Source organism: Panthera uncia (assembly GCF_023721935.1).
Source record: "Panthera uncia isolate 11264 chromosome A3 unlocalized genomic scaffold, Puncia_PCG_1.0 HiC_scaffold_12, whole genome shotgun sequence".
Classification (NCBI taxonomy): Eukaryota; Metazoa; Chordata; class Mammalia; order Carnivora; family Felidae; genus Panthera; species Panthera uncia.
The window spans coordinates 5,829,941-5,852,096 of record NW_026057579.1 but is presented as its reverse complement, the minus strand read 5'-3'; the positions used below and the strand labels follow the sequence as shown (position 1 = coordinate 5,852,096).

The window sequence follows — 22,156 nt, the reverse complement described above, 5'->3', positions numbered from 1 at the left end:
AGCATAATAAATCATGCAGGCAGTATATACTGTTCATTTCAACAGTCCTGGAATTTGAAGCTGTCTTGATTGTTGAAATGTTGGTATTTATTTACGAGTAAAACTCTCTCCAGGCTTTTCATGTCTTCAGGGCTTCTAAATTCCTTCAATGACAGTAAATTATTTATAATGAGGCCCTAGAGCAGGGATGTGGAATAGACCTTCTAGTAATCGTTTCCCGTGGTTGTTTTCCTTCAGTATGACTTTCCGTGGTCACAGTGATGTCAAAATGGATAAAAAATTGAGGGTGAAGAGTTTAGTTTGCATTTATAGGATATCAATATGTTATAGATATGACTTTCAAGAACTTAGCTACACAGTAGTCTTGCAGGATACTTCTTCGCTAACAAGGACATTGGCCATTTTTGCCACAATACGCCTGGTATCTGGATAGCAGAAGACTAAGGACGGGTTGTGTCCAAATGTGGAGATTGGATTTCTTTCCAGCTTTTGCTTGCCCACAGCCTGGGGCTTTTGGATTCAGGCTTACATGGAATCAGGGATCTTTCTTTTCCACCTCACGACCTCTCTGGCCTCTCTAGGTGTATTGAAAGCAGAAATTAAGTTCCAGTTCATTTGATACATACACATGCATGTACATCTACACTTTCTGGTGAGAAGACTCTTGTAGTGACTACAGTTGGAATAACAGCTCTCTACTCTCTTTTTCCACTTGGGCCCAATGGTCACACTCACACTGGGCCCCAGTCCTAGCCCCGCATTGCAATTCACGTTGCTCTTTCCTTGTATCACAGCTACCTATATCTTTAGAATTTCTAAAAAATGCCACCTCATAGTGTTCCCTCTCTACGCCTGTTTGCCCCATTTCCTTCGGAAGATTGCTGCTGCAAGGTCATTGCTTCTCCGCTCCGAGCAGGAGGAATGGACAGGACGTACAATGAATCCCTGGTGTTATGTTTTCGGAGAACTTCAACCTTGTTTAGGGAAAGACACTCATCTCATTTTCTGGAAAGACCTAGCTGTTGAGACACCTTTATCCTTCCATACCCTTTTGTCTTTGCTCTCCCGGCATGGTATGGAGAGGAAGGCTGGATGACATGTGCCTTACCTGTGTTATCTCATTTGATTCACGTGACAGAAGGTTCTACGGGGTCAGGGCATTTAACTGTTTTGCATAACATTGTATTTCTACTGCCTAGCACAGTGCCTGGAACTTAGTAGGTGTTTAATCAATGTTGATTAAATAAAGGAAAGTGACTGAGAAAAATGAGACCTAGAGAGAGGTAAATTAAATTTTCCAGGGGCGCCTGGGTGGCTCAGTCGGTTGGGCGTCCGACTTCGGCTCAGGTCATGATCTCACGGTCCATGAGTTCGAGCCCCGCGTCGGGCTCTGTGCTGACAGCTCAGAGCCTGGAGCCTGCTTCAGATTCTGTGTCTCCCTCTCTCTCTGACCCTCTCCCGTTCATGTTCTGTCTCTCTCTGTCTCAAAAATAAATAAACATTAAAAAAAATTTTTTTTTTTTTAAATTGTCCAAAGTTACCAGGCACTGCATAAATGGATTGGGATTCCTATTCAGGTGTGGCTGATTTCAGAGTTTGCTCTTAACCACGGCTATAAAAGAAGTTGTGGCTCTCAAATATTTGTCAGCAAAGTAGAAAACGCAGAAGTCGTTCTCGCTAACTCAACGTAAGAAGTCAATATTGCAGGTCTTGGAGGACAGAATAGGTGACGGAACATGGTGAGGGGCACAGGAAGCAGCCGCCATCCCTAGGGCTGGGAGAGCAAAAGCAAGCAGTTGCGGTTATCACATGCTAGAGGCTCGAGGAGGCCCGAGGAGCTAGAACTGAGGCCCCGAGGAAAGGCGCTGCTCTGCGGGTGCTGGCATCTCTCAAGTGTGATGAGGCTGGTTCCGGCAGCGTGAAGCAAAGCTGGGAACGGAGCAAACTGCACCTGCTATGGGGCGGGGCGGGGCGGGGGGGGGGTGGGGGTGAGGCGGGAGCAGGACCCGGCAAGCGCCTTCTGTGGCTGCCAGCCTTACAGCCTCCCTCTAGCACCCCCTACTGGTGTATCAGGGAGCCAGATGGCGAAGGAGAAGTATTTGCAGAGTCCCAGGCCCAGCGTCGCTAAGCTGAATTTAAATGGATGGGTGTGGAGCTGAGAGACAAGTGTAAGGGAAACACACATTGTAGAAAATGCCCCCATTTATTTTTTTATTTTTTTTTAATTTTTTTTTTTAACGTTTATTTTTTTTTGAGACAGAGAGACACAGCATGAACGGGGGAGGGGCAGAGAGAGAGGGAGACACAGAATCGGAAGCAAGCTCCAGGCTCTGAGCCATCAGCCCAGAGCCCGATGCGGGGCTCGAACTCGCGGACCGCGAGATCGTGACCTGAGCTGAAGTCGGACACTTAACCGACTGAGCCACCCAGGCGCCCCGAAAATGTCCCCATTTTTGTACTCCCAGTGAAGCTTTTCCTTGGGATAAAGGGTCTATTTCTTATTTCCTTGGGACATAGGATCCAGACTAACCTGAGCTTCCAAAGTGAACTCAAAGTACTAGGGGGAAAAAAAATTAGGTCAATAGTGAGTTTTCATGAGATAGTCAATACCATCACTTACTGGAATTGATGGATACAAACTCATGGAAAAGCCTCGCCCTGTGATCCAATAATAAAATCTGTTAGCATTGCTACTTAATTACCAGCATGCCAGACAGATGAGCACACCAAACAGGATGTTGATGGACAGAACTAATTTAACTGGAAACAAAACCTGACTGTACTGAAATATCCAGATATCTCAGCGTTAGGGCTTCCTGTCCCCTTCTCAGGGGCTTGCCTCCCTTTATTCACCCTCCACCTTCAGCTGGAAGTTCATGATGATGGATAAAGAGGCTCTGGATTCCTGCTGGTAGGAAGGATTTTACCTGACATTAAAAAAAAAAAAAAAAAAAAAAAAGGTGGGGGTGTGCCTGGGTGGCTTAGTTAAGCGTCCAAATTCAGCTCAGGCCATGATTGTTGGGCTCTGTGCTGACAGCTCAGAGCCTGGAGCCTGCTTCAGATTCTATGTCTCCCTCTCTCTCTGCCTCACCCCTGCTTGTGCTCTGTCTCTCTCTGTCTCTCAAAAATGAATAAATGTTAAACAAAAATTTTTTAAATGATGGGCAGCTTCTTATCATCTTCCTGAAAGTCACTGTCTTTCATCTGGCCCTGGCCTCTTAAAGGCACCGATGGTTGGAAATCAGACCTCTGTGTCTTGTTAAGCTTAACCCTTGGCACCGGGCCACACCCAGCCCTCTGTGACTCCCCCACTGGAACTTAAACTCCAAGGGTGAAAACAGAATCTGCATACGTAAGAAGCCTCATTATTTGGGGTCAGTAATGGCAGGAAGAATGAAATTTCAAAACATAGACTTACACAGCTCCTTACCACTGTCCGCTATACTCCAGTCTTTCCCGTCAGGCGGTGGGCCAGTAATGTGCCGCCTGCCATCACATGCTTTCCAAATCCTATCTCCTTTGCTGACTTGCAGGTGCTTTGGTGACCTTTTTATTGCCAGCGAGCCAAGTACCTACCACATTTGGCTGACTTGGTTAATTCCACGTAGCTGTGAGTAGAGAAAGCCCTGAGATCAGTGGGGAGAGAAGAGCAATTACTGGAAAAAGCCTTTCCATGTGTGAGAGCCCAAAAGAGAGGGCAACAGGGCAGATGGGATTTCTCTGTGCCACGGGGGAAAACGTACCTCTAAGTGTTTGGAACCATCTAGGATTAACTGCTCACTTCTCTGATTACTTCCTGTGTGGCCTTGGGTGAGTCACTCAGATTCTTGAAACCTGTTTTCTCCTCTGTAAAGTACAAATTTCATTTGCCTTAATGGGGTTGTGATAATGATTAAAGATATTGCATCTACCTTATACCACTTGATCTGCCAAACTCTTTTTTTTTTTAAGATTATTTTTTAACGTTTATTTATTTTTGAGACAATGTGAGAGACAGAGTGCAAGCGGCGGAGGGGCAGACAGAGGGAGACACAGAATCTGAAGCAGACTCCAGGCTCTGAGCTGTCAGCACAGAGCCAGGCACGGGGCTCAAACTCACGAACCGTTAGATCATGACCTGAGCCGAAATCAGATGCTTAACCAGTTGAGCCACCCAGGCGCCCCTGATCTTCCAAACTCTTTATGAGATAGTTGTTATAACATGCATTTTAATAATGAAAAACCCCAGGCTCAAAGAGGTTGAGGGATTTCACTGAAGCCACACTGCTAACAAGTAGCAGAGATGAGATTTAAACTCCAATCTGGGGTTGTTTCCACTTGGTGTATAAGGACCAGGATTTGTGTGCTCAGTGCAACAAGTACCTGGGAGATGTTTATGTTTTCTGCATGTTGGAGATGGGTGTGTGTTTGTGAATATAGAGAGGAACATAGTAGGTGTTTTTCTGTACTTAGACTGTGAGGTATAAGCCATGATTGTCTGATCAAAGCTATCCCTCCATCTCCTGCCTCTGTGAGGCTTTTCTGCCTGTAACATACCCCCTACATTTTCTGAAATGTAGGGCATAAGAACTATATTAGTGTCAGAGAGAGGGGAGAAAAAAAGAAACAAGAGAAAATTCACAGAATCACCTAAAGGTGAAATGTGTTTAAATTAAATTATAGGGTACACCCAGCATTGACTCTGACTCATGGTAGGTATTCATTAAGTGCTCGGATTCTATCCCCCCACCCTTTTTAGAAGAACTATTTTGAAAATTGTTAAGATATCAACCAAAGTTTTTGTAGTCATATGTGGATTGTATATAAATAAAGTGTCAACACATTTATTTACATTTATTTCTGACATAAACATAGGATTTCCAAAAAATGACTCATGGGTTTGCTTGGAAGTAAATGGGTGTGTTCCAAAGTATATTTGCACATTAGAAGGGCCCAGTATCTATAAAGAGAAATTGCCTTTGATTAAGCTATTTAAAGGAGTATTAAAGACAGGAAATCAGATTGATAAAGAGGGCTCATTTAGCCTCGTGTAGGCTCCTGCAGTTAGAGACCCTACAGCAGAGGGGATGGAATATCACCATCCTGAGACAGTGGAATCTTTTTCAGAATGAGGGCTGAGTCAGAAAACACTCCAGAGAGGAGAGAGAGGGGCTGAGCCCTCTCTCCTGACCCCTAAGAAGATGCCCTGGCCCTCCCCGCCCCAGGGAGCAGATCTCTTATTCTGCTGCACAGGGACAGGCGTCTGGCTGCTATGTCTCTGTCTTTATCAAATGGGGACCCTAGAGAACAACTTCTGTTTTGTAGTGATATGACCGAGGGGACATCAATTGGAGGTGTGCTCTTGTCATCTTTTTCTGAGATGACACAGCTTTTGTCCCAGGGGTACTACTGAAGCCGGATTCAGTGTGTCGGGTATACCAAAGCCAACAGGCTCAGGAGAGAGGTGAGTTATCAGTGGGACAGAGTCAGGGCATCTGAGCCAAGGAAATTGATGAATGGTACAATAAACTCCTTTTTAATCTGCTCTCTTCTGGCTTATTTCCCCTGGGGTCTGTGAAGACAGTGCAGATCCAGGTTTTTTTCCTTATTTGTTTTCCACATTGAGTAATATCATTTCTCTAAGTCCCCTATGAAGAGGGTATCCAATGTGGATGCCTCTAAGTACAATATCATGATCTAGGGTGTGAAGACTGTCCTTTGGACGACTTGTTTCTGACTCAGTGATTCAACAGCTCCAGCTGTTTGCATCCCAACTCCGGGAAATGGGGGGTGGGAGGTCCACTGTACCAGTGAGAGCAGTGAGAGCGCTCTGGGAATGCTTCTGCTGTCTTCACAAATCCCAACAAAAATAGACTTCCAGCAACAGCTGATGGCATTCCTAGGCACACTTGGGCCCAGGCCGCCTTCTGTCAACATTTTTATATCATTTCAAGAGACTTCATGTTTTTTTTTTATCTTCCAAAATAGTGTTTATGGAAGAACATCAAGTGCCCCTGGATTTGCCTCTGATCTCCTTGTCTCAGGATGTAATGTTACAACCTGGTTTAATAGATAAAAGTGACTTTGAATTTTTTTTTCAGTATTTTCCAATGGATCATTATGGCCCCAGGGTTTATTGAATGTCAAGTAATTATAGCAGAGTACCTAATATATCTAGAGAGTTTCGGGACATAGAAGCATTATCTGAGGGGAGTGGATGCCATAGGGTGGCATTGTAGAGAAAGACCCAAGTACATTAGGCATGAGTAATTAACAACTTGGTGTTTTGGAATATTCCGGAAGGATGTCAAATCGGCCACCCCTGGGACCATTCCTGAGTTTACTAATATCAGTTTCTTCCAGAGAATACTTTTATCCTATTCCTGAGGGAAATACTAGTGTGTGAGCCTGTCGGAGGTCTATTCTTGACACCCTCTCAGCAATATGGAGATCTTAGAAGAGTGGCAGAAGTCCATGGTAGTTACTCAAGGGTTCTCAGCTCTCAGGGGCAGCTCTGGCCTCCTCAGTCAATCTCTGTTTGCCTGCAAGGGTCATTACAGGAAACCTTTTTTTTTTTAATTTCTTTTTTTTAATGTTTATTTATTTTTGAGACAGAGACAGAGCGTGAATGGGGGAGGGTCAGAGAGAGAGGGAGACACAGAATTGGAAGCAGGCTCCAGGCTCTGAGCTGTCAGCACAGAGCCTGACGCGGGGCTTGAACTCATGGACCGTGAGATCATGACCTGAGCCAAAGTCAGGTCAAATGGCCGAAGTCGGACGCTTAACCGACTGAGCCACCCAGGCGCCCCAACAGGAAACCTTTTTAACCAACCTGTCCCAATGTATTCCCATTCTCAGTGACATGTAGAGGATGAATCTCTGAGAAAGAAAGGGAACCCCTGACTTGAGAGCTAAGTCCTGGTTTTTTTGTGGGGAAAGGTGGATGCTTGGGAAAGGAAAGTGAGGGAGACAGCAGAAGAAGGGGATTAGGTCCCTGAGAAACAACTCTTCCTTAGAGTAAGTGTGATCCATCCATCAAAAGAGCAGACACAGATGTCTGAGAAAGGCATTAGGACATCAGTATTAGATCTTGATACCCCGAGGAAGTAAAGATCAACTCCTGAAATCAACTGATTTAGGTATCCTCCTGAGCATTCTCTTTGGGTCCCAGGATGGAGGTGAGGAGTGTTCTGAATCTGCCGGGGGGGGGGGGGGTGCCCAGGGCAATGGAAATGGAAGGATTTGTCACAGTCCAGTTGATTTGGAGACCTCCCACTGGGTTCATTTTAAGCTTCCCAATCTTGCTCTTTATTATTTTCTTTTCCTGTTTCCTGTTTTCCCTTCCAGATGACTGAGTACTCTTTAAGCTCAGAAAACATCTGAGTTATAATTTATGCATTTTTCTCCCTCAACCAAATATTTATTTTTATCAACAATTATTTACATATAGATGAATATGAAAAGCAATTAATGTAGAACTGAGGAGCAAGCTTGAAGGCAACTTTGTTAAACGGAGGTGCCTGAAGAAGATAATCTGAGAAGACTGTTTCCATGACAGTCTAACTGCAGCTTCACTGAGTGACAACAAGGAGCCCCTTTCCAGGGCAGCTGGGGAGCAAGGCCAAGAGTGAGTTCTGGGGAAACAAGGCTGACCACATTTAAGGTATCTGGAACTGTAAAGTCAGCAGAAGAAAGGGTCAAGATGTTGGACATTAGACCTATACTGGTCTTCCGATTTTCTTTTGTCTCTCCAGTTTTATTTCTCTGTGTCTTTTTGTTCTATTTTCTGGGAGACTTTCTCAAATTTACATTCCAACCAGATTTGTCTATTTCTCCCTTTATTCTGTCAGTTTTTGCCTTAGTATTTTGAAATTCTATTATTGATGGTATATATAATTAGAATTTTTAGGTCTTTTGTACCTTTTTATCACTGTGAAATGATCCTTATATATATTCTTATAGATATACATATATATATACATATATATATACATGTACATGTATATGTTATATACATATATATATATATTTTTTTTCTTAAAGAGAGAGCATGAGTAGGGAGAGGGGCAGAGGGAGAGAGAGAGAGAGAAAAAAAATTTTTTTTAAATTTTTTTTAACGTTTATTTATTTTTGAGACAGAGAGACACAGAGCATGAACAGGGGAGGAGCAGATAGAGAGGGAGACACAGAATCCGAAACAGGCTCCAGGCTCTGAGCTGTCAACACAGAGCCCGATGCGGGGCTCGAACTCATGGACCGTGAGATCATGACCTGAGCCAAAGTCGGACGCTTAACCGACCAAGCCACCCAGGCGCCCCGAGAGAGAAAAATCTTAAACAGGCTCCACGCTTAACACAGAGCCCAGTGCAGGGTTGTATCCCACAATCCTGGGATCATGACCTGAGCTGAAATCAAGAGTGGGACAGTTAATTGAGCCAGCTAGGCGCCCCTCAACTACACATATTTAAAATATACAACTTGAGGGGTGCCTATGTGACTCAGTCGATTAAGCATCCAACTCTTGATTTCAGCTCAGATCCTGATCTCATGTTTGTGAGACTGAGCCCCACTGACAACCATAGTGTCAGCATGGAGTCCACCTGGGAGTCTCTCTCTCCCCTTCTCTCTTTGCTCCTCCCCTGCTTGCACACACTCTCTCTCTCAAGATAAATAAACAAACTTTAAAAAAATAAGTAACGGGGCGCCTGGGTGGCTCAGTCAGTTGAGTGTCCGACTTCGGCTCGGGTCATGATCTTGTGGTTCACGAGTTCGAGCCCCGCGTCGGGCTCTGTGCTGACAGCTCGGAGCCTGGAGCCTGCTTCCGATTCTGTGTCTCCCTCTCTCTCTGACCCTCTCCCCATTCATGCTCTGTCTCTCTCTGCCTCAAAAATAAATAAACGTTTAAAAAAATTTTTTTTAAATGAATAACAATAAATGTACAACTTGATAAGTTTAACATATGTATACCCCAGGAAATACCACAATCCCTTATCCATCCATTATATACTTAATAAACTTATCCATCACCCTCAACAACTTTTTTTGTACCCCTTTATAATCTACTCTCCCACCCACCCCATCTCCCCACATCATCTCAGGTGACCACTGATCCACTTTTTGTCACCACAGACTATATTTTTTAGAATTTTATATAAATGGAGTCATACAGTACGTATTGTTTGTCAGTTTTGGTAATTTTTTTTTAGAGATCTTCAAATTCATTGATTCTTCTGCAGTATTTTTTTTTTAATTTTTTTAACGTTTAATTATTATTCAAAGACAGAGAGACTCAGAGCAGGAGCAGGGGAGGGGCAGACACAGAATCTGACACAGGCTCCAGGCTCTGAGCTGTCAGCACGGAGCCCGACGCGGGCTCGAACTCACAAACCGCAAGATCATGACCTGAGCTGAAGGCAGACGCTTAACCAACTGAGCCACCCAGGTGCCCCTGCAATATTTTTTTTTTAAAGTAAACTCTATACCCAACATGCAGCTGGAACTCATGACCCAGAGATCAAGTCATATGCTCAACTGACTGAGCCAAGCACACCTCCCTCTTCTACAGTATTGGATCTGCTATTATCCCATCTAACAAATTATTCATTTCAGATTTTGTATTTTTCAGTTTTAGAATTTCCTTTTAGTTTTTTTATATTTCTCCTAAAATACACCATCTTGTTACCCATTACGTTCATCTTTTTTTTGACGTTTATTTATTTATTTAATTTAATTTTTTAAATTTACATACACATTAGTTAGCATATAGTGCAACAATGATTTCAGGAGTAGATTTCTTAATGTCCCTTATCCATTTAGCCCATCCCCCCTCCCATAACCCCTCCAGTAACCCTCTGTTTGTTCTCCATATTTAAGAGTCTCTTATGTTTTGTCCCCCTCCCTGTTTTTATATTATTTTTGCTTCCCTTCCCTTATATTCATCTGTTCTGTGTCTTAAAGTCCTCATATGAGTGAAGTCATATGATATTTGTCTTTCTCTGACTAATTTCGCTTAGCATAATACCCTCTAGTTCCATCCATGTAGTTGCAAATGGCAAGATTTCATTCTTTTTGATTGCTGAGTAATACTCCATTGTGTGTGTGTGTGTGTGTGTGTGTGTGTGTGTGTGTGTCTTCTTTATCCATTCATCCATCAATGGACATTTGGGCTCTTTCCATACTTTGGCTATTGTTGATAGTGCTGCTATAAACATGGGGGTGCCTGTGTCCCTTCGGAACAGCACACCTGTATCCCTTGGATAAATACTTAGTAGTGCCATTGCTGGGTCTAGGGTAGTTCTATTTTTAGTTTTTTGAGGAACCTCCATACTGTTTTCCAGAGTGGCTGCACCAGCTTGCATTCCCACCAACAATGCAAAAGAGATGCTCTTTTCCCGCATCCTCACCAACATCTGTTGTTGCCTGAGTTGTTAATGTTAGCCATTGTGACAGGTGTAAGGTGGTTCTCATTGTGGTTTTGATTTGTATTTCCCTGATGATGAGTGATGTTGAGCATTTTTTCATGTGTCGGTTGGCCATCTGGATGTCTTCTTTGCAGAAATGTCTATTCATGTCTTTTGCCCACTCATTCACTTGTTTGTTTTTTGGGTGTTGAGTTTGATAAGTTCTTTATAGATTTTGGATACTAACCCTTTATCTGATATGTCGTTTGCAAATATCTTCTCCCATTCTGTTGGTTGCCTTTTAGTTTTGCTGATTGTTTCCTTCGCTGTGCAGAAGCTTTTTATTTTGATGAAGTCCCAGTAGTTCATTTTTGCTTTTGTTTCCCTTGCCTCCGGAGATGTGTTGAGTAAGAAGTTGCTGTGGCCAAGGTCAAAGAGGTGTTTGCCTGCTTTCTCCTTGAAGATTTTGATGGCTTCCTGTCTCACATTTAGGTCTTTCATCCATTTGAGTTTATTTTTGTGTATGGTGTAAGAAATCGGTCGAGGTTCATTCTGCATGTCGCTGTACATTCATCTTTTTTTTTATAGATTATTTTTCTCTTTGTTTTTGGCTAAAGTTTATTTATTTATTTATTTTGAGAGAGAGAGTGCGCACACACAAACATGAGAGAGAGAGAGAGGGAGAGAGAGAATCCCAAGCAGGCTCCGCGCTATCAGCACAGAGCTCAGTGAGAGGCTCAAACCCACCATGAGATTATGACCTGAACCAAAACTAAGATACAGACACTTAACCAACCAAGCCACCCAGGTGTCCCTATAGATTCTTTAACAAACTTATAGAGAATATTTTCTTTTTTTATGGTTTTAAATAATTATCTATTAAAAATTTTTTTTAATATCTATTTATTTTTGAGAGAGAGAAAGAGTGTGAGCAGGGGTGGGCAGAGGGAGAGGGAGACACAGAATCCAAAGCAGGCTTCAGGCTCCGAGCTGTCTGCACAGAGCCTGATGTGGGGCTCGAACTCACAAACCATGAGATCATGACCTGAGTGGAAGCTGGACACTTAGCCAAATGAGCCACCCAAGTGCCCAACAATCATCTATTTTTTTATGTTTTTTTTTTTTTTTTAAGTTTTAAAAATTTATTTTGAGAGAAAGAGAGAGCAGGGGAAGGGCAGAAAGGGAGAGAGGATCCCAAGCAGGCTCCTCCCTGTCAGCTCAGAGCCTGAGGCGGGGCTCAAACTCTTAAACTGTGAGATCATGAACTGAGCTGAAATCCAGAGTCAGATGCTTAACTGACTGAGCCACCCAAGTGCCCCTATAGTGAATATTTTATATCCATATCTGCTAATTCTATCATCTGAATCATTCATTAGTCATTTTCTACTAACTGTATTTTGTTTTGGTGGGTTGATCAGGCTATTAGTTTTTAACGAATACTGGTCAGTGTGGATGATAAGTTTTAGAGACTCCGGATTCTGTTATTTTCCACTGCAGAGTGTTGCATTTTGTTCTAGCAAGCAATTAAATTGGCAGGTCACTTTGATTCTATGCAGTCTGGTTTGTTTGTTTGTTTGTTTGTTTATATTATTATTATTTTTAAAATATAATTGTCAAATTTGTTTCCATACAACACCCAGTGCTCATCCCAAAAAATGCCCTCCTCAATGCCCATCACCCACTTTCCCCTCTCCCCCACCCCCAATCAACCCTCAGTTTGTTGTCAGTATCCAAGAGTCTCTTCTGGTTTTATGCAGGCTTGGTTTAAAGCTTTAATAGGTCTGGTCTATTTCAGTTTTGCTCTGAGTTCCGTGAGATTTCAACGGAAAGACCAAGCTGTTTGTACAGCCCTTCCCACTTGTCAGAACTTGAACTCCAAACTCTGTCTTCCTAGTACTAGACAGCTGCTGAGGTTGCTGCTCAGCCTTTGTTAGCCTTCCAGCTGATGTTTCCATCTGGGCTTCTTAGGGTCCCACCTCACAATTGCATAGTTCCAGAATCGGCCAATGATTTGAGGGGGATTTGTATGTAGATATGGCAGCTTCCCTTTCTCTGTCCTCTTCCTTTCCAGACCTCCTCCTGTATTTCCAGCTGTATTGGCAGCCTCAAACTCTGAACTCTCCCTGATTCTTCAGCCCGCTTAGATTGCAGTTTTCTGCTTGAGCCATTTCCCTTTTGTACTGGAAAACGTGCCCACAAAGGAAAAGCCAGTTAAGGGTGGATCTCCCCTAATGTCACTTTTTTTTTTCAAGGATCATATGCCCTCCAGTTTTTGCCTGATTTTTGGTTGCTCTCCAGAATCTTCAAGGAGTTTTTTTTTTGTTAATATTTTATCCAAAGTTTGTTACTATTATTGGCTGGAGGGTTAATCTAATACAAATTAGCCCACCATTATAGAATGCAGAATTCTTCAGTCTTTCTATAGGTTCCCTGCCAGCTCCCCTTGGCTCTCTCATGTTTGTTTGCTTGTTTATTTTTTTGATAGCATACTGTTTGTGTTTCATGGATACTGTATCTTTTTTTAGTCTTCTGAGGATATTTATAGCATTTTCTGTTTTTTAAGTTTTCTTCTCCATGAATAGTCTGTTTCTTCCGATTTTAATTCTTCTCTTTGTTCTTTGTTTTGGCCTCTGACGTTTATGTTGCAGGTTTTTCCCTGGTGACCTGTGGTTGTCTACGAATGTTTAAGAGTAGGGGAATAGAATCAGATTGAAAGCTCTGTGCTCTGCTTATGGGGGGAGACTGTAGTACACTTCCCAGTATGGTGATCAGGGTGGACTGTTTGTTCGGTGACTCAAATGCCACTGTCTCATAGGCTGGTCTCATAGGCTGGTCACATTTCCCAGAGAAGATTCTTCCCATCTATCTTAGTCCATTTGGGCTGCTATAACAAAATACTGTGGATGGATCACCTTTAATAACATAAATTTAGTTCTCACAGTTCTAGAGGCTGGGAAGTCCAAGATCAAGGTGCTGACATGGTTGAGTTCTGGTGAAATCCCTTTTCTAGGTATCAGACTGCTGACTCCTCTCTGTGTCCTCACATGTTAGAAGGGGCTAGGGAGCTCTGTGGGGTCTCTTTTATAAGAGCCTTAATCCCACCCATGAAGATTACGCCCTCTGAGCACTTCCCGAAGGTTACCTCCCAATACCATCACATTGGGCATTAGGATTTCAAGATAGGAATTTTGTGGGGACACAAATGCCACACCATAGAACAGTCTCTCCCCCCAAAGTTGAAGGTTTAGCTGCATGCTTTCTGGGAGCTAAATGGGAAGAAGGCTGGAGGTCTCACCACCAGTAGGCATATGTTCACTTGATTCCTCAGTTTTGGAGTAGCCAGCCCTGCCCTCAACTGTGCTTGTTGCCTAGTGTCCCCTAGGACTGAGACCCTCTGTCGGGTCCTCTTCAGAGGATACACACTCAGACTTGTGGGAGGCAGGCAGTTGCATAGGGGTATGGAGTCAGGAGGGCTTCTCGGGGTCCAGCTGCTTCTCCAACAGCCTTCAACTAATCTCCCTGCTTCAGTATCTCTCCCTCACTGCCAGAGGTCTCTAGTGTTAATTCCTGAGCCACTTGAGAGCCCTTTAGACAAATCAGGTTCTTGGCTTTCCACACTGCCAGCTTCAGGTCTGGCTTTCTTGAGTGCGTAATCTGTTATCACTCGTATATCTGCTTTCCAGCTTCCAAAATTCTGATGGTGGCTTCTCCTCCGGGTTACAGAAGGGATGGAAATGAACTCAGAATCCAGCAGCTGGAAACCTTCAAGAAGGTTGCTTTCATTGCATTGGTTAGAGCGTAGAATCTCCAAGTCCGTGGACATGAAGTACTTCTGAATAGTTTAAACGGAGAGGGAAATGTTTGTAAAAAAACAAGTGCTTATGAATCAGGGTTAGTATAGACAGAAGTAGCAAATGCAGATTAATGCTTTTGAGAATGTATTTATAAGCAAAAAGGGGAAATGATTTGGGCTATATCATCTAGGAAGGAGACCTGAGAAGGAGTGTCCATTTTGTCCTGGAGCTCTGTGCTGTGCTGGGGCCTCTGTGTCTGGGCCCCGCATATGGCTCTTGTTCCTTGCTTCAAGGAAATGCAGTGGGACTGAGGAAGCTCTAAGCGCGGGGCAGTGAAGTGGTAGCCTTGCAAGGGCAGATGGTAAGCACTGGGATTCTTCAGCCAGGAATGCAGAGAGGTGACATATCTCAAAACCACGGCCAGCGTGAAGAAGGCCGGTGTGAACCTAGATGCCAGAGGGTTGCTTTTGGAACTGAAGCAGGTAAGTTTGGCAAAAATAAAAGAAAGCACAGTTCACCAAGGCAGGTCAAAAACTTGGGAAACTATTACAATTGGCTCTTCTTGCAGATGGCTTAATTCCACAGGGGCTGGACAAAAAAATGAATGACAGAGCACCCCCCCTCACCCCCTGCAAAGAGAGAGAGAGAGAGAGAGAGAGAGAGAGAGAGAGAGAGATTTCTAAGAAATATCAGAGGCTCTGACACATACATAACCCTTCACTTAGACACTGAAGAGGACAGTATGCTCTTACTGGGACGGATGGAAAATGGGGCAGCTTGGTGTAGTAGGGAAATCTTGACCTGTATTAAGAAGATCTGGGTTCAAATCCTCAACTTACTCGCTGTATGACCTCGAGCAAGTTCCCACCCTTTCTGATGCTCACAAGGTTCTGATGAAAGTTAAATCCTGCAGTTATATATCCCATAGTAAGTTCAATAAAGCGAATGTTAGCCTGAGTCCTAAACTCAATTATCTGGGTTTTTATTTAACACATATTTGCCAAGCCCTATCAACTACCAGGCTGTGTACATATATCTCCCCTATTCTAGAAAGGCTCATGAAGTGAAGGCGCAGCTCTGCTCCATCCTGCAGACCTTCCTCAGGATGGCGGGAGGCTGTGAAGGTGAGCGTCCCTTGTCCTCTCCTGGTTGCAGAGTGGCATGTGATGGGAGAGCATGTCTGAGCACTTCCTTGGTTGGGGCACCTGGTCCCATCTCAGCAAACAACCCCCACTGCCCTCCCAGCCACTTTCCTAATAACCAAGCAAAAGGTTTCACAACCTTGTGAGTGATACCAGATGACGATGATGTGGTTTGCAGGCCACTTCTGCTTTTCGTTTACTTGTTTCTGTTGAGAGTCTCTAGGTAACCCACCCTGGGAAGGAGAGTTGAAGGTTTTGGGGGGAAGCAGAGGGGGTGGGAAGGAGGGGCCACCATGACACCGTGGGTGTTTGAGGTTCACTCCCCTCCTGTAGGAAAATGTGTTCCTAGCCTCTGAGTGCCCACATCACCGTGATGAATTATGGTGACTTCAGATCACACTGTGTCTCCTCCAGGCTAATTGTGCTCCCCACTCCTCAGTATCTGCTCAGAGACGTTCCTCGATGTCGGTTTGATAAGCCCATCAGCACCTGCCTGGTATGCTGTATGCCTTGGCCGTGACCACCAAACCCACCCATCCAAAACCCAGCTTTTAAGATACTTCAGTGTCATTCACATATTTTCTTGGCCTCAATTAGACTTCCCTCCAGCCTTAAACTACCCTGTGAGCTTTTATTTGAATTAATGCCAGACCCCCTTTCCTTGAAGTCTGTGACACTGTTGGTGGGAAGGCTGATTCTGTCCTTGCTCGCGCCTGGCCTCCTCCATCAGAACTCTTTTAACTTTGACCCTGTCTCTCTCCTTCCCCAGAATTCACATGCTGCGTGTCGGACTGAGCTATCCCTGTTTCATCCTATAAGCCAAGACTTGCTACACTGTCCTGCTGATGTTCACAGTCGTGCCTGGGAAGGAGGCAGCCCCATTTCCAGTACATCTCAGTGGGAGACAGACACATGTGCCCCCTGGAAATTCGGTGGGGCAGGGGAAGAAACTGTGGGAGTGCACGTCCCCAAAGCTGCATCTCCATGTGTGAATCCGTGTCACCTCGCTTTCCTCTCAGAGACCTCACTATCCCACGGCGGGACCTGCCTGAAAATTGAGGGGACGAGGGAGCCCCTGCACCTCCTCCTTCTCTAGCCCTCTGCTCCTAGGCCCACCCAGCGGTTCCTCGGGCAGCGGGGCTGCTGAGAGCTCAGATCTGCGGCTGCCCTGCATGTGTCCGCTCAGCCCTGTCGTAGGCACCACGATGGTGTACAGGAGGGACATGGCATCTTTCTGAATGGATTTTTCTTAAGAAATGTGCCAGTGTTTATGCCGTTCATGATATCCCCCCATCCTTGCCGTTACTGTCACTTGGCTTTCTCTCAATAGGCTTCATCTTTATATTTTTTAACGGGGAAATTTTGCTCCCACCCCTGCATTCTATATTCGGCTCCCCCTCCTCCACCCTTCCTAGGTACAGAATTATGAGATTCTGACAAAAAAATAAGAAAATCGTTTTTGGTAAGCCTGTGAGCTCTTCATATCACGTGTATTCTATTGTCGGAGAGAGGCTGGTGTCCTCTGGTTCTCCCTGGTCTCAGCCCCAGCAAGAGCAGGTGTTTAAACGGAGTCGAGCGTGTATATCACTGTGACAAGCCATTCGTGTACTGCCCTGTTCCCTTACAGCCCAGCCAGCCGCCAAGGACTTGCAGCCAGGTTGGTCCTTCCACGAGTCGCAAATCACCCAGGTTTGTTTTAAGCAGACGGAATCTGTTTGGCCTACGAGGGTGAAGTGAGAGATCTGTGTGTGCAGGTGAGTGTGTATGTATGACCACGAGCCCCCCACCTTTCTGGCCCAGACAATTCTGTGAACACATGTGCCTAGGCCCCGGGAGACGTGCCTGTGACCCGGTTTTCCCTGGCTTGGGCTCTTCCTGTCTGCCCTCGGTACCAGCCCTCGCTGGCACGGCAGGCTGGCCATTCTGCGCCACTGTGCACACAGCTGCAGGGGCAGGAATAGCTTAGTGCCCCCCCCACCCAGGCACATGAGTCTGGCCACTCCCCTGTCCTCCATTTCAGGGACAGGCTGCAGGGCACAGGCTCACGGCACCGTGAAGGAAAACTGGAGTCTGGCCTTCCAGCTGTCCCTGGGGTCTGCAGCTGGATGAATGGCCAGACAGCCAGGTGGTTGCAGGACAGAATGACTACAATTGAGTTGACACTCCCCCCTACCTCCACCCCCCCTCCCTGACCTCCCAAGCAGAGTGCAGTATCGCTAAAATGACGACACTGTAGACATCTAGATCCTCAGAGGCTGGGTTCAGCTCAGCAAAGAGAACACGGTAGATGACGGCTGAAGGCGATGCCGAGAGATCGAGCTGCCTTTTCCCTCCAGTTCTGCAGCCAGCATGGCTTCTCTTCTAAGGAGCTGCTTCTCACCTTTGGCATTTGCAAGGGTGACCTGGGGATGTTCTCACCACTACCAACTCTTGGAGCTGTTTTGGGTTGTGGCTTGGGGCCCCGATGGAAGGCCTGTGTCAGAGGTGTCCAGGGAGCAGGGCGGAGGTGATAGGCATCGCCCTCAGGGTTCCCTGCAGAGAAGTCCCCTCCAAAAAGCCCTGGGAGAAGAGGCAACTGGCACTCTGCCTCCCATGCCACATGGTGTGTTCTCTCTAAAGAAAGACATGGGAAGGCTGTCTTGTGTCCCGCCCTGGATTTATTATCACACACGGACACAGAAGGTGCGATGGCTCCCTGGCCCTTACGCACACCTCTCCTGACCCATGTGATATGTGACTGTTGATTAGAGAAAAGTCTGCTGCCCATGACTCTGCTGCCAGCTTCCTTCTCTCTGCCTGTTGGGAGAGTCCCTCCTCACCCAGGCCCAGGAGATTTGGAGTTGGCGGCCAAGCCTGGTCTGAAAGGAGAACAGAGAAGCCCACCCACCCCAGTTGTAGCTCCCATTTAGCTCTGGGACACATGCAGTTTGCATTGAGCCACATGTACCAAGAAAGCTCTTCACCTTGTAGTAAGAACTCCAGGTTCTTCAGCCCCATCCTCCTACAAAGAGGCCGTTGACGAAGATCTTACGTTCCCATTTCATCTCTGGAAAGTTCCCAGCATTCTGACTGAACACTCCACGGACTGGAGGAACGACCCCCAGGAGCCTCTAACCTTTGCCTTGGCCGTTCTGAGCAGTTGGTGCTGAGAGGGTTTCCCAGCCACCCCGTTCCTGGGGCCCGAGTGTCACCATTGTGCAGTGAGCTTGTGGGGTGGACATGCAGGGTCTGTCTGCACGGCCACAGCAGACATGCCCAGTGGCACTCGCTGTGCTGAGCCTGATCTGTGTTCCCTTGGTTGAAGACACAGAAGTTCACAAGCCATCTTCCCACTCTGCCATCACCACCTGCCCACTCCTAGAGATGGTGTCAAAGAGGAGGACAGACTGGTTTTCAGCCCGCCTCTCACAGCTGTACCTTGCCCACAGCCCCGTTTCTATCAGTCAGCGTCCAACCGGGGAAACAGAAGCCACTCCAAGTATTTAAAACAGAGGAGCTTTAATCCAGAGAACTGTTGAACACAGAAACAAGAAGAGCGGAGAGGCCGAACAGGAGAATGAGGGGCAGCCCAGAGGTGAAGAACGACAGCAGGAAACTGCCACCACCCGAAGCTGGTGGGACATGGGGAGAGGCTATGTTACCAGAGCACGGGGAGTAGAGCCACTGGGAGGAACTGGGGCCCACAGAGGCCGATCTCGTGGGAGCTGGGGCCATGGGGAGGCATGGTCCCTGCCGGAAGGGTCCCTACTCCCCAGGTGTGGGGGACAAATAGCCTGGCTTCTGCTTTCCTCGAGCTCTGTAGTTTCTTCAGGTGCCTCTCGTTAGTTAAACCCCACTGGAAGCCAGATGACCTGGGGTCCCAGGAGAAGCTCGCTGCAGTGGTCAGGCCCACCACTCAGAACAGAGCGGGGGAGGTAGAGGAGAGGGTCTGAGGGCAAGCAGGCTGGGATGTGTGTGGCCTCCGTCTGCCCTGTGTCATGTCCAGCCTGGTGTTTATGTTCCCACACTATCCTAAGACCCCGGTGAGGGTAGACAGAGGAGCTGCCCCTGTGGGGGGTTCATAGACTTTCACTCACCTAGAGAGGAGAATTCTTTTGGAAGGGAGGGGGGAAAGCCTTTATTCTTAACGGCTGTCCCTATTTTCCTTTGGGGGAATTTATGCATTTAGCAATCCCACCTCACCATTCCCCTCAGGAAAGCCATGTCCTAGTTTTCTGTCCATCCCTCCCCTCCATTCCCTCTGTCCCCAATTTCTGATTTTCCCTGCCAGAGGACACTAGCCTGGACCATGCATCAGTGGTCATGAGTGTTTCCCCAGGATAATTCATTCAGAGCGTGATATTGCAGTGTGGACTGTCTGTCTGTAAGTAGATGCCGTCTACTGATCAGTTTGTATCGTGTTTCCAATAAATTTCTGGAGATTATGCCTGGTTTTATGCTGTCCTTTGCTGGGATGGTGGCTCAGCCGGAAGGCTCAGTGCACGCTCGCCCCAGCGCTCAGCATCAGGTGCTCCTTGTCTTGGGTTCCCTGGCCCCCTGCGTAGCTCACGGGCCAGGCTGGTTAGGCTGATTTCCCCCCAGCCACACTGAGACTCTCAGAGGCCTTTCCCCAGGGTCTGCATTTTCCTCTACTGTCTCATAAGCCACATCCTGAGGACATGAAGCTAGGTCACTCCAGGAGGTGGCCGTTGACCCCTATGTCCCCTGGGCCTGGAGGTATGAGGAGAAACCTTCCCCATCAACCACTCCTGCACTGCTGTGCCCAGTGCTGGGTTGTGGGGCTGTGTGCTGGGCCCCCGTGTGAGAAGAAGGCTACCGAGCAGGTGACATGGACCCAGGAGCTGCACGTTACACAGATGGAAGTCCAGCACCTTCTTCTCAGGCCTGTAAGTAGAAGAGAAATGTATGAGTTTTGTTAAAGGGACAGGGAGCCTGATCCAAATGCCTTGCATTCTCCACTGTTTCCTGAGTGCCGAAACCTGCTTTGTAGAAATGATTCTCTGTTGTACATTTTATTGCTTCAAACCTGTTTGACTGCAATGTAGACTCTGTGTCAGGTGCTGTGCTAGGAGCCACTGTAGGTTCACTCAAGGACCCCTTCAGCCCCTGTCTGTGAAGTGCACCTATTCTTTGCCAAGATTTGTGAGAGATTTTTTAAAAAAGAGAGAGGGACACCGAGTTTCTTTCCATGGTTTCACGAGAGAAGCAAGATTGACATGTACAAGGTTACCAGAGACCAGAAGCCTGGTAATTAAGGCTGTGTCTGTTCTTGCAGGAATTCTGGGATAGAGGGCTCAGTAAGGCAGGACTAGTGGTCAGGGAAGGTTTGTGGGACCAGGGGGACCCCTCAAGATGGAGCACAGTAGCCCTGAGAAGTTTCTTTTTTCATTTGTCTCAAGTGTGTTCACAATTGCTCACTGCAGTATTTTTATGCTGACTGCCTTAAAATCCTCGTTAGACAATTCTAATATCTGTGGCATCACAGTGTTAACAGTCCGTTGTCTTTTCTCACTCCAGCTGAGATTTTCCTGGTTCATGGTGTGTTCGTTGAGTGGTTTTGATTGAAACCGAGAGGTCTTGAGTATATTCTCTATGAAACTCTAGGGCTTATTTCGGTCTTCTGTTTTAGCAGGCCTTGTGTGACACTGGGGGACCTGCTTTGTTACCGCTAGAAGAAATGCAGGCCTGGGATCTCCACTGGGCTTTCACAGACCCTGGGGTCAGAGAGAGAGAGGCTAGGTGTTTTGTTTCCTTTGCAAAGTTTTCTTTTTCTTTCTTTTTTTCTTTTTTTTTTTTTTTATTGAGACGTAATTAATATATAACACTGTATTCGTTTTAGATGTACAACACAATCATTTCATATATATAATATCAAAATGATTACCACAATAAGTTCAGTTAATAGCCAACACCACACATAGTTACAAGTTTGTTTGTCTGTTTGTTTGTTTCTTTATGGGAACTTTTAAGACTTACTCTCTTGGTAAATTTCAAAGTCTGTCTGACTTCTTTCAGTTAGCGTAATGCCCTCAAGGTCCATCCATGTTCTCACAAATGGCAACATGTCCTTCTTTTTTATGGCTAAATAATATTCCTATATGTGTCTGTGTGTTCACACCCCGCATTTTCTTTATCCATTCATCTCTCAGTAGAGACTTCAGTTGTTTCCATGACTTGGATATTGTAAATCGTGCTGCAGTGAACATAGGGGTGCAGATATTTTTTTTTTTTTTTTGAGATAGTGATTTTGTTTTCTTCAGATAAATATCCAGAAGTGGTATTACTGGATCTTATGGTAGTTGTATTTTTCCTTTTAATTGTTTTCATTTTCATTCATCTCTAAGTATTGTCTTATTTATCTTATGATCTCTTCTTTGATCCATTGGTTGCTTAAAACTGTATTTAATTTCCACAGTTTCATGAATTTTCCAGTTTTCCTTTTGTTATTGATTTATTTTTTATTTGATTGGCCACAGCTTAACAGGCTACTTGGCTGTTTGTGATTCATTGTCCCTAGTGGGTTTTTTTTTTCTTTCCTTTTTTTTCCTTTTTTCCTTCTTTCTTTCTTTCTTTCTTTCTTTCTTTCTGTCTGTCTTTCAGACAGAGAATGAGCAAGCAGGGGAGGGGCAGAGGGAAAGAGAGAGAGAATCTCAAGCAGGAGATTCAGTGTGGAGCCCAACACGGGGCTCAATCTCATGACCCTGTGACCATGACCTGAGCCAAAATCAAGAGTCGGATGCTTAACCGACTGAGCAACTCAGGTGCCCCTGTTATTGATTTCTAACTTCATCCTGTTGTAGATAAAGATACTTTTTATGATTTCTGTCTTTTTAAGTCTGTT

The 22,156-nt window shown here is 45.6% G+C and overlaps 1 protein-coding gene across 1 annotated transcript in view; it reads left to right on the top strand.

The window, feature by feature from the left end:
• Positions 1 to 19,733, top strand: part of MTA3 (metastasis associated 1 family member 3) — a 180,884-nt gene extending 161,151 nt beyond the window's left edge. The window contains exon 17 of the mRNA XM_049652233.1: positions 16,085 to 19,733. Coding sequence (XP_049508190.1) covers positions 16,085 to 16,110 — 26 coding nt within the window. The 3' untranslated portion in view covers positions 16,111 to 19,733. The remainder of the gene's footprint in view (positions 1 to 16,084) is intronic.
• Positions 19,734 to 22,156: the final 2,423 nt, after the last annotated feature.